An 11,443-nucleotide genomic window follows, 5' to 3' on the forward strand; every position below is an offset into this window, starting at 1 on the left:
GGATTTTCAACCAGTGGGCCTGCAGCCCCCTGGTGGTCAATGAAGGCAGTGTAGGTGGTCCTTGACAATACAATTCATAATTTGGTTTCCCTGTGTCGCTTTTTTTTTTTTTTAAATATTCCCTTGTTATAGTTGATGAATGAAATTCATGCAAATACCTAAGTTAGAAAAGCCAAGGTGACTCAAGATGAAAACACTGCTCATCCAGTCTATCCCCTATACAACAGTGGTCCTCAGGCTGCTTTGTAGTCAGTTGTGGTCCCTGGCTCACAATTAGTTGAAGACGCCTGTTGTAGGTCCTTCTCAATTCAGCTTTGTTTTCTTTAAAACTGTGACCAACAAAAAAGTTTTGAGTCATATTTGTCAAATGAATGGATGATAGACCAAGTCAAGCCACGAAAAGCCAAAAATCTTTACCCAAAAATCTACTGTCCCACTCCGTCCCACTCTACCCCAACCTGAGTTCAAACACCAAGAGGAAACACTGATGCAATACTGTGGCAGTCAAATGAAAACCAAGAGCAGGGTAGGAGAGGTTGGTTACATAGTCAAGTTTTATTGGACAGAACGGTTACCAGGGCTACAAACATGAAGAAGCAGACAGCGATGAGGAAAACACCAGAGGGAGACCTCACCTCACTGAAAACACACACGCACTCCCTCTCTCTCTCCCCCAGTAGTGTAACAAAGTTGATCTTAGTGCTTTAGAAACATTAGGACATCTGAGTCAATTGTCTGGAGAGGATGATAGACCTCTGAACTGTGGAATGTTCCCATGTTTTACTTGACTCATAAAATGCTAGTTTATGTTAACAGTGGGAAGATAACAAGGGAAAGAAACTAGCTCATCAAGTACAAAAAGAACTTTCCCAGCTACCCAAAGGAGGCTTAGTAATTGGAAAATTTTACTCTGCTAAGTGGCAAAGAAAGAATTTGCAATCTGAATGACCACTGCCACAAAAGCAGATCAAATATCATCTGTTCACAACACAGAATCAGACAGTGCATGTCAATTTGAAGGACAGACTACTGAGACAGAAGTTCATAGACAGGAACTATAGCAGGATTTATTATAAACAGCTACAGCTCATCTTACCAGTGATAATTAAGACATGTGGGACTTTTAAAGTGACAGAGTAGGTAGCAGAACATTAACACTGAGTAAAGAACAGAGCGAGCCTCCTGTCCTCTCCCCCTGGTGCCCTCCCCCATCACTTGTCTTACTCATCCGGACACCAGTTTGTTTACTCATCACTACAAGATATATACGATACAATGGTTCACATTTTGCATATATCTGTGCATTATACCATATTTACTTTTTTGTTTGTTTTTTTTTTTAAACAATGTAAATTCAGTCTCCAACACCTAGTTAGGAAGTGGGGGAGGATGGTGTATGAGAGAAGCTATAGCAATTGAGGGGAGAGACAAAGTAGGAAGGGGAAGCAGAAAAGAAATCTTAACAGGATAGAAGGGAGGGAAGTGGTCAGGTCGCTGCCTGGCATGGTTGAACTTTAGCAGCGAGTTTCGTAGATGCCGGAGCGGCCGATGTAACGCACCCATTTGATGACGTCATGGTCACTGTAGTTGAGCTTGGACTCAAACACCTTCAAGTAGCGCACCTTCAGACCAGACGGCGCAAAAGGAACCTGTGGGGATGAGAGGAGAAAGGTTAGGCTGTCGTGGGATCACTTTTCATCTATGGTCAGTTTGGTTGCAGAGGTCTGTTCAGTTTGCATTCAGCAAACACAATGTTAGCAGTTAAACTTAGGAAACACTGTTGCAACCAACTTGTAAACATTTTGTCCTTAATATAAAAATTCAACAAACCTTACGCAACATGTGTGCAGTAGATTTAAAACGGTCCAATGCACAATGTCTCAGCACAACACAATCAAATGATGCACTCAAGACTACATGCCTCACATTTGGAGATTAAAATTGATTTTGGTCTATAGCCGAAAGGCCAAGCTGTGAGAGGACTCTGTCTGTGTGTGTGTATGTGTGTGTGTGTGTGTGTGTGTGTCACTGATGAGAAAGCAGAGACCTATTAAACTATTCATGTATCCTGACCTCAAAGTTCATAGAGATGGGAGGCCTGGCCCATTTCTTCTTATCATTGGTGGGCAGCAGCTCAATCTCAGCACTGATCTGAGACTCCTTCATCCCAGCCATGCGTTTGATCCTGCAGACACACACACACAAACCATGAGCTTTCAAAGCATCAGAAAGGTTTCAGCAACAGGGAACCTAATGTTATAACTCGCACAAGGAGAAAGAAGGGGCAGGCAAAGCAAAAGGGCTTTTTAATCAACTTGGAGCAAAAAACAAAAACAAAACAAAAATTCTCATTAATATACAGGTAGAGCAACTACTCACTTCCAGACGATGGCATTCTCACTGGCCTTGTACTTCGCTTTTCCCTTCATACAAATCACCTGCACGCCGCTGGTGTTGAGCGGCGTTGGGATACGCACCTGCAGGGAGGTGCAGCCGTTAATGTTGAACTACATGCTCATATTCACATAAGACGCTCCACTGCTTACGGCCATTTACATTAATCACCAGTCACACAAGACAGACCTCGATCTTTTGAGCCAGCAGCGAGGGTTTGAAGTTGGACTTGATGACCACCTTGACCTCCAGTTTAGTGCGGCCCACCTCCCTGACCAGAGGAATTACTCGGAACGGCAGAATGATGTCTTTAGTGGTGCGGTACCTACATGGAGGAGGAAAGGTACGAGTCATGTTATGAATCATAACATCTGGTGTGTTTCAGTGTTAATCCCCGTCTTTCTCATTCACTTCTCAGAAAAAAAGGATGTATATTCATTATGATCAGAGTCTCCGCTTCCTAGTTTCAGCTGTAATTTGCTCTTGACTGGAGAGGTTAAACTTCAAGCTTTAAAACATTTCTAACCTCATGAGCTCATACTCTCCATCAGGGGGAATGAAGCTGATGCTACGCTCTGAGTCAAACTTGCTGAGGCGCACGCACTGGTGGAAAGTGCAGTCATCGATGGCTATGGACTGCTTCCCACTGCCACGAGAGAAAACATCAGACACACACAGAGGTGAAAAAGGTAGTCTTAGTCCATTTGTTGATTCATAAATATTGTGATCATCAATCTCCTTAAAAAGAGAAACAACAAACAACTGCTAGTACCGAGGCATGAGCCCGATTGAGGTTATAATGATACTGTTCTGCAATTAAACTAGGGCTGAACGATTTGGGGAAAGAATCTTTTTTTTTTTTTTTAGAAATCTTTTGATTCAATATGCGATTTCCCCCCCCGTTCTGTATTATCAACACATCATCACATGCATTAGCGGTGCTGGGGGTTACTGCTGTTAAATTTACTTTGTATTAAATTGCATTTCTGTTTTTCCACTATGACTAGTTATTTAGCTACAGGTTAGAATTCAAACTGGTCAGTGCAGCAGTAAATACAGAACAGGCACAATTTCTTTTGTCGTCATTCATAAAATTCTACAGATCTGAGCACATCACAGACTTTGAGTATTCTGATGAAACAGGAACAGAAAATTACATGACATCACGTTCTGACTTCCTCTTATGCTGTAGGCTAAAGCCTGACTGGTGTTTGTACTGGACTCACTGGGAGCTGTGGTCCTGAACCTGTTTGTCTGCACACTTAATGCTGCTAGATGCACTTAACTATTTGAAGCATTTAATATTTTCCAACTTCTTTTCTCTGCCATGCCTTTACATTTTTTCAAAAACTGTATTGCTCATGAAAAAGTGAGTCGACAGCAGTCACTGCCGCCTCAGTGTTTAATGATGAGAATGGTATGAACAGTAGCCAGGTTTGCTGGACTGAACAGAGTTAGTGGAGGGAGACAGAGGTGGGGTGAACAGCCAGCAGGCTGTGTAGCTGCACATGCGTAAAGATGGCGGAGCCTGTCTGTATCCTCTGATCTCACTGCTTTTCTAAACTGGTTTAATTTTACTTATTACGATGCGCTCACCACTCTGGACAATAAATTAAAGCATTAAAAATGACAAAATGCACAATGTATTAATCCAATAGGGGCTGAGTGTGTGCAACTTATTGATTCAATATGCAAACAACATTTTATCAAAACGGATGATCCCATTTTATAAGTGACAAGTGGCAACTGTGTTGTGTTTTTTTTTTAATGCTGGAAGAAATCTGTGGTGTTGCCTCACATTGTCGCTACCTTAGCCAGGCATGTTCAGCACGTTCAAGCGTGGGTCTAAAACCAGAGGACTGATGTAGCCTACTGTTTCGCTTTGACACAAATGCTAGTGTTGTCTCTGGCTGACCTGTGTGGCTATTTCAGTGCCACTAGCAGCACCAACGTGAAACTCACTGGTGCGTCTTTCTTATTCCGCTCACTCATTTCACGTGAAGCCTGCGGAGCAGGGCAGAGTGTGTGCACCTGAAGCCTGCAGGGATGCTGCTCAGATTGTTTTGAATCTATCGAGTTTAAAACCATGTTTTAATGGCACTTGAAAACCATAAATCGTTCAGCCCTAAGTTAAACAAATCAGTCTGTGTTAGATGTTTGAGTAAAGGGTTACAAGTCAGGCAGGTGGGAGGTAATAAAATAAACCATTATGCCAAAAGAGGGAAACAACCACCAGGCAGTACACTCAAGTGTTAACAAGGTGCATTTGTGTTGAAAGTGTGGGGGGGCAACAGCGCATGAGATGTACAGATTCTTAATGTGCTTAAGGGCTTAGACAGGACGGAGGGGGGGTGTGTGGGTTGAGGTGGCAGAGGGTGAGGACACTTGTCAGTACAGTACCTTCCTCCCCCTAAATCACTGAGGTACAGCACATAGAAAGAGAGGGAAAGAAAGGAGAGATGCATCCAAGGGAAAGAACATTTAAGTACACCGCCTGCCTTGCACTAAACAAGACAAAACTCAAAAACCAAACTCGAGGTTCCTCATCAGGGCTTTCAGGATTGTTGCTTTTATATTACTTCAGTCACAATAAAGAAACTGAAATGCAGATTATCTTAATGATTTTCAGCATCAGTTCAGTTTGCCGTGTCACTCACCTCTTCCCTGGATCATCGGACGCTCCTCCTTTGCCCTGCTTGTCGATGACGATCTTGTCATTCATGCCGAACTTACACTCCGGCATCCCACTCAGGTAACTCTTCATCACTACTCGGCCTGACACGTGGGCGCTCAGAACCTGGCCTGGATGGGGGGTTGGGATTGTTTGTAAGGTGTGGAAGTACTAGACCCAAGACGAAATGTTTGCTCTGAAGGCTTTCTAAATAATAAAATGTCACTGCTTCATGTCAGCAGCAACCACCCAGTGTGGTGAAGCCATACAAACAAACCTTGTGGTGACATGAGCAGGTTGACGCTCTCCAGTACGTCCAAGAAAAGCTCATTGCGGCGATACTTGATGCCCTCTCGACGCCAGCCGATCTGACCTGTCACCTGGCTGGTGATCTGAGACTGCTCCTCTTTTGTCTGGGAGACAGGGAGAGAGACTGCATCACTACTGATAGACTAACAAAAGAAGGTCAGTGATGAAAGGGGATCATTGTCATTATAGCAAAATAGGAAATCAAATACGACTGTTCCACACATGGGTAACATGAATTACCTGGTGCTGAATTATCCACCAAGGGGGGGGAAGGAAGGAAAAAAAAAAAAAAAAAAAAAAAAGAGGGGAAGACGGTAAAACGATTTAATTTCAAAGCAATATTTAGTTCAGCACACATTTTACACATATAAAGATGCCAATGAAGTTTTTTTTTTCTCCTAATCTGAGTCAAAATTAAATATTTATGAATCCAGTATTTACATTTTCCTACATAATAAAAACAGTCAGCACTTCGGCTAAAGGTGGCCTACAGGTTGTACGGTGGTGCTGCGAGTCACATGAACACATTACACTGTTTTTAAGACAATTGCACTGGCGGCCTTTTTCAAAGTGCCACAAGGCCTAGCACCCACATATCTGACCGGATTAGTTTCTTATCATACTGCACCTTGAAAGCTGCACTCTACACCTGCTATTGCGGTGCCAGATTCTAGGTTAGTGATTATGGGTGATTTGCCAGTGCTGCTCCTGGGCTTTGGAACAAGCATCCAAACAATTTAAGGACAGTGAGTTCAAATGAAACTTTTATTGTTGCTTTAAAGACCCATCTTTTTAAGACTGCTTCTAACGTATAATGCTGAATGTCCAGCGGTCTTACTTGGCTGAACAATTTTCTATTTTATTCATTTTGATATTTCATTGAATGTCATCATTTAATATCCACAACATTTTGACAATATTTCAGTTGTTCTTAACTTGTACAGATATTTTATTTTTAATTCATACTTTTGTTTTACAGAAGTCTCAATTGGCTGCTTCTTTCCACTCTGTCAATCCAACAGCATTTCCTTGTTCAATCCGAGTCTGCACTGACCTGTCCCTTAATGCCCTGCTGGGTGATGAAGGTCTTCAGAGCACCAGTCTCTGAGTTCTGGGGGTAGCCAAAGTCCAGAATCTCTGTATGAACAAACAAGTGTAAGAGATAAGCTGTGTAAGAGGAAAAACTAGGACATGTAGCAATGGCAGGAACCAAGGCTGACTGAGAGAAACCTCTGACAGTCTGACTCATTCAAACCAGACTGGTTCCCTGGTCACTGCTACAATACTTTAATACACATCACTTCTAAACCATGAAGAACAGACAACCAGAATTCAGGCTTTACCATCCCTATTGATACCTGCTATGTGACAGGCTTTGATTCTACATGCTCCAGACTCTGCCCATTCCTCTGATAAATCTCATTATATTTTGGAGATACTCATTTCTTCTGCACACAAACATCACAATCATCGTTTCCTACCATCCAAGAGCTCGTAGATGAGCACAAAGTTGTTCTTGATGTTCTCCTCACTGATCTTGCCAAAGTAGGCCGTCATGACGTCACACATCTTGTAAAGGAACTCGAACACCATGGCAGCATTGACATTCTGCTTGGTGACTGCTGCCAACCAGATGTTTGAGCGCTTGACATGGAAAAAGCTGGTGCGGGCGATGTTGGTCACCGGGGATCGAACCTGCTGGCGGGCGTGAATCACGTTCACACGGAACGCATCCACTGCATTACGCCTGGGATGTGAGAGAGAGAAAGAACGAAAGAGAGAGGGGCATTTATGTTGGTAGATGAGAGACCCGCTCCAGACTTTTACACAACTGAGAGGCTGCTATTAACACTATCCCACCCTGCGACATCGTGTGAAAATGCTGCTGCAATGTGACTTCTGTGAGTTTGATATCCAGCTCTGCACTGGACTCAAGCAACAACAATGCTTTCCAACCAACTTTAAAAGGACATGTTGAGTTGGGGCACTTAGAGGGACAAAGGAATGTTTTGTGTAAACGGTGATAATTACCAGGAAGCAGAGAGAGAGAGAGAGAGAGCTCTGTGAGCCCGTGTTGACACTGAGGCAACAGCATGATAATTAACTGGACTCCATGGGGGGGGGTACTTTTTAAACCATACATAAAGGTCACATGAATCACGTTTCAATTCACGTCTACTAAAAACAGATGAGAAATTATTCCTTGGCTTTTACCAAGATGCTTCGGGGATTCATGTGGATTTATAAGTAACAGAATACAGTGCAGTGGATGCAGCACGTCCTGACAAGAACACCAAATCCTGCTGAGAACAACAAGACATGTAAAACTCCAGACACAAACTACAAAATGTAAACAACTGTGCAGCTACCTACAAATTAAACCTATAAATCTTTTATACCTGACTTAATGTTGGGGATTAAAACCTACCATGTAGACGTTTCAAACATCTCATGCTGATATTATGATGTTTCTCCATTTTTGAACGTTACCACAAAGAACAAATGGAGCAGACAGTTAAGCTAAGCTGCTGCTATATCACAACAAGGGTTACAGCCAAGTATCTCAACAAAGACCTAGGGAAACATTTTCTTTGACAATGATACTAAAGAGCATAAAGGCTTTGAATACAATAAAAAGTTAACAGAAACCTTTACCCACGCCTACAAATGACACCCCATAAAGTTAAAACATCAATTTCCAAATGACAAAACCAGGGCAGAAACAAAAGATGACAGGACTAAATTATCAGTCATTTCCCATGCTCAAACTACATGCTTGGGCACCGGTAGAGCTGATGGTGAGCAACAATATCCATTGAAGGGCTCTGTGTCTTTGGCTTTGATTGACTGGCTGTTGTATTTCAGTATCTGGTAGTTCATTTGCCACTGTAATATCAGGACAGATAATTCATGCTTAGAGGAAGTGGACGGTGGAATCAACAGGCATGCAGCTGAGGGCTTCAGGTAGGGGCACTGATCGGTGGCCGTGAGAGGGAAGGGTCATGCTTGATACATTGGAGTGACTCTTACCTATTCCTACAAGGGGCCAAGATGGACAGAAGGAGGAAAATGTTGATACAGACAGAGAGGAAAAAAGGATGAAGAGAGACAAAAATGCACAAGAGACATTTTCGTGCATCATGTACACAGAGTGAGTAACACAGTGTTTGATATGATGCTATCTTTGCAACCGGATATGATGGGAGAAGGTTGGCAGCATTACATTGCTCCTTGATGCATGTTGTACGTTACAGTCACAACACCACGGCAAGTGCACATTAATTCGACTGCACCACTCCATAACAGCTTCATTTCAAGCAGATCAATCTTCATTTCTGTAAGTCTTAACTGTCAGTACCATGGCTATCAACACAACGTTACAGCTCATACACTGCAGGCGTTACAGCAACATAATGCGTTGCTGCAGCAACAGGGATGATCACCAAAACCAACTAGTGTTGGTGACGTGAACAAAAAAAAAAGATCAGAGTGGAAATGATTAGCTTTTTTGCCTTCTGAGCACAAATAAAAACTTCATAGCATGTCCCAATAAATGTTTTCCTCATTTTACTTTAGGAGGATGAACAGTGGTTATGCAATCCCAAATTCTGTTTCTGTTCCCTTTTAGCACACAAGCAGTGCTATTCTGTAGTGCACACTGTGCTGTGCCTGGTGGAGGCAGAGGTGAGCAGCTGTGCTATATCTGTGCTATGGTCAGACAAGGAATGCACAATGATTAAAACTAAAGCAAATACAAATAAGTGATTGCTGCGTAGAAACAGGAAAAATTATGGAAGGGATCCTCGCACACACGTCTGTAAGACCTTGCATTCATCTAACTGAAACAGACTAGTTCATAATCTCAGTCTGCTGAGGCAACATGTCACACTGAGCAGCTGAAATCCAACACATCCTATCGTTTCTGCTCTTTCTGTGTGTCCAACCCTGTCACTGTGGCAAAAACATGCTCTGAGGGTCTGCAGAGGTGTTTGTTATTTTGATCCCTACTAAGTAAATCTTCATGACAACTGGAATGGTGCCTGCTCTGGCAAACATCCTATTCTGACCTGAATCCAGACACTGAATGCAACCGAGTGTGCACAAAACAGAGGGCGATAATATCTCCACACCACGTAAACAGCGTATCACTGTTTACGTGAAGAAGAAGAAGAAGGACAAACCTAAAGTTATCACTGTTTACGTGAAGAAGAAGAAGGACAAACCTAAAGCCCTACCGTCATGATAAGATCTCTTATACTTCCTTCCTCTGGCCACACAGCTGAGCTGCTGTCTAAAACTAATCGCTGACATGCGAATCATTGCGGATGTAGCCTTTAACCTGACACGTGAAGTTCCAAACCTTGACCCACATTTTATTACAATATGGCTACACCACAAGATACACTGGATGAGCCGACCATGTTTTTAGTCGTTCATCTTACAGTCGGTAGAGGATAAACCAGCAGCTCTCAGCTCTGGTGAGGCACACACAACCATCACAAAATACTGAGAAATGTTTTTTTCCCCCCCAGTAATATTGATACAGTACTAATGTTCTGGCCACTATCGCATCACGTTCAGTGTTACATGCCATGTAACTGTGAGTTGTTTGTGAAACAAGAGAATTTTCATGTTATGCTTTGATAGTTGAACAAACACCCACTTTTCTAGTTGTGCTTATGCCATAACTTTTAACAACTTCTCACTAAAATCCTACATGGACTGCTGTTATGTCCAACATAAACAGGACCAATACTGAGCAAAAATTAGCAAAATTACTTCATTTGCTAATCCAGGAAAACACGCAGGCGTCTGCTAATCAGACAACAAAACACTAACCGTTTGCAGTCATTTGGAATGACTCCACATTACAACCACAATAATTCAATACAAAGGTACAAAATTGAAATGCTAACGTTAGCTTGCTAATGACGCAGACCTATACATGTTAACCAGCTAGAGTACCTGCACGTCTAGCAGGAAAAAAGCCACATCCGTGTCAAATTTTAGTCCTTCGGATGACTTTAACATTCTCCATCTCTGACATGCCAAACCAATTTTAACCCTGGTTTTGCACTACAGAACGCAGCGTCTTGGGTCTAACAGCTCTACTCCCATCCTGGGTTGTACATGCACAGGGACAACCATGGTCTGTCTTTGAAAGCCATATCAGTTTGAAAAATGCAACCGCGGATCAGCGGGGTGTGGAAGAAGTGTAGTGCGGATTTTACCAACATTGGCCACAAAGGGCAAAAATAAACGGCCTGAAGATAAAGTGGGGTGGAGGTAGTTCATACAGCAGGGAGACAACACAGACAATTTTTTACTCAATTTATCTGAATTTGAGCTAAATAGTAATTAATGCAGCTTTAAATTAAAGCTCAAGAAGTTCAGTTGCAGTAACTATGTTTACACTATGAACACCCCAAAAAAAGAGACTTACCCATTAATGATCATTTTCAGGCTGCTACTATGTCTTAGAGGTGAGGGCAGTTGTGTGAATAAAAGAATCCAGTGTAGCAACAACAGAGGACTTGTGTATTAAACACTGTTCCATGTCTTAAGAGGATCTGCCAACAGCTACACATTTATCAATATTTGCCAAATACAAATTAGAAATTACATTTTGCCTTAAGGAATCTTCAATAACTTTTTTTTTTTAATGAATCCATTTATATATCTTGTCCCTGCCTTGGTATAAACTTCAAGTGATGGTACTATCAGGAATGATGCTGGATTATAACATCAACTACCGGTACTCTAAAATGGAAAAACAAATGTGCAAATTTGAGAAAAATTGTTTTTGAATTACTTATGTATACCCAATATGTTGTTTGACAGAAGGCATTAGAGCTAAAGCATTTCATCGCTGCCCTTACACTTCCCAACAGTGTCTCTTTTCCAGAATAACTTGCCTTGTACCAGCAAACAGCTGCAGCTAATCTTTAATTCGCAGCTGTGGTTTGATAAGCAGGACTGAACCTAATCATCTCCTCCTACAACACAGATGACAGTTAAGGAGGACACTTTTTTTATTATTATTATTATTATTATTATTATTATTATTAT

At 42.0% G+C, this 11,443-nt stretch overlaps 1 protein-coding gene across 3 annotated transcripts in view; it reads right to left on the reverse strand.

Annotated features, from left to right (window-relative positions):
- Nucleotides 1–536: 536 nt before the first annotated feature.
- Nucleotides 537–11,443, reverse strand: part of LOC109969270 (AP-2 complex subunit mu-A) — a 13,087-nt gene continuing 2,180 nt past the window's right edge. For 2 of the 3 annotated variants that reach the window (XM_020616003.1, XM_020616004.1), the window contains exons 3-13: nucleotides 6,856–7,121; nucleotides 6,429–6,511; nucleotides 5,615–5,620; nucleotides 5,343–5,478; nucleotides 5,052–5,196; nucleotides 4,795–4,812; nucleotides 2,921–3,040; nucleotides 2,584–2,719; nucleotides 2,380–2,477; nucleotides 2,074–2,185; nucleotides 537–1,649 (exon numbers count right to left, since the gene is read on the reverse strand). In XM_020616003.1, the coding sequence (XP_020471659.1) occupies nucleotides 1,515–1,649; nucleotides 2,074–2,185; nucleotides 2,380–2,477; nucleotides 2,584–2,719; nucleotides 2,921–3,040; nucleotides 4,795–4,812; nucleotides 5,052–5,196; nucleotides 5,343–5,478; nucleotides 5,615–5,620; nucleotides 6,429–6,511; nucleotides 6,856–7,121 (1,255 nt within the window). In that variant the 3' untranslated portion in view covers nucleotides 537–1,514. The remainder of the gene's footprint in view (nucleotides 1,650–2,073; nucleotides 2,186–2,379; nucleotides 2,478–2,583; nucleotides 2,720–2,920; nucleotides 3,041–4,794; nucleotides 4,813–5,051; nucleotides 5,197–5,342; nucleotides 5,479–5,614; nucleotides 5,621–6,428; nucleotides 6,512–6,855; nucleotides 7,122–11,443) is intronic. The other variant, XM_020616005.1, reaches the window with a different exon arrangement.

This window comes from Monopterus albus, unplaced genomic scaffold (assembly GCF_001952655.1).
Source record: "Monopterus albus unplaced genomic scaffold, M_albus_1.0 scaffold172.1, whole genome shotgun sequence".
NCBI classification, from domain to species: Eukaryota; Metazoa; Chordata; class Actinopteri; order Synbranchiformes; family Synbranchidae; genus Monopterus; species Monopterus albus.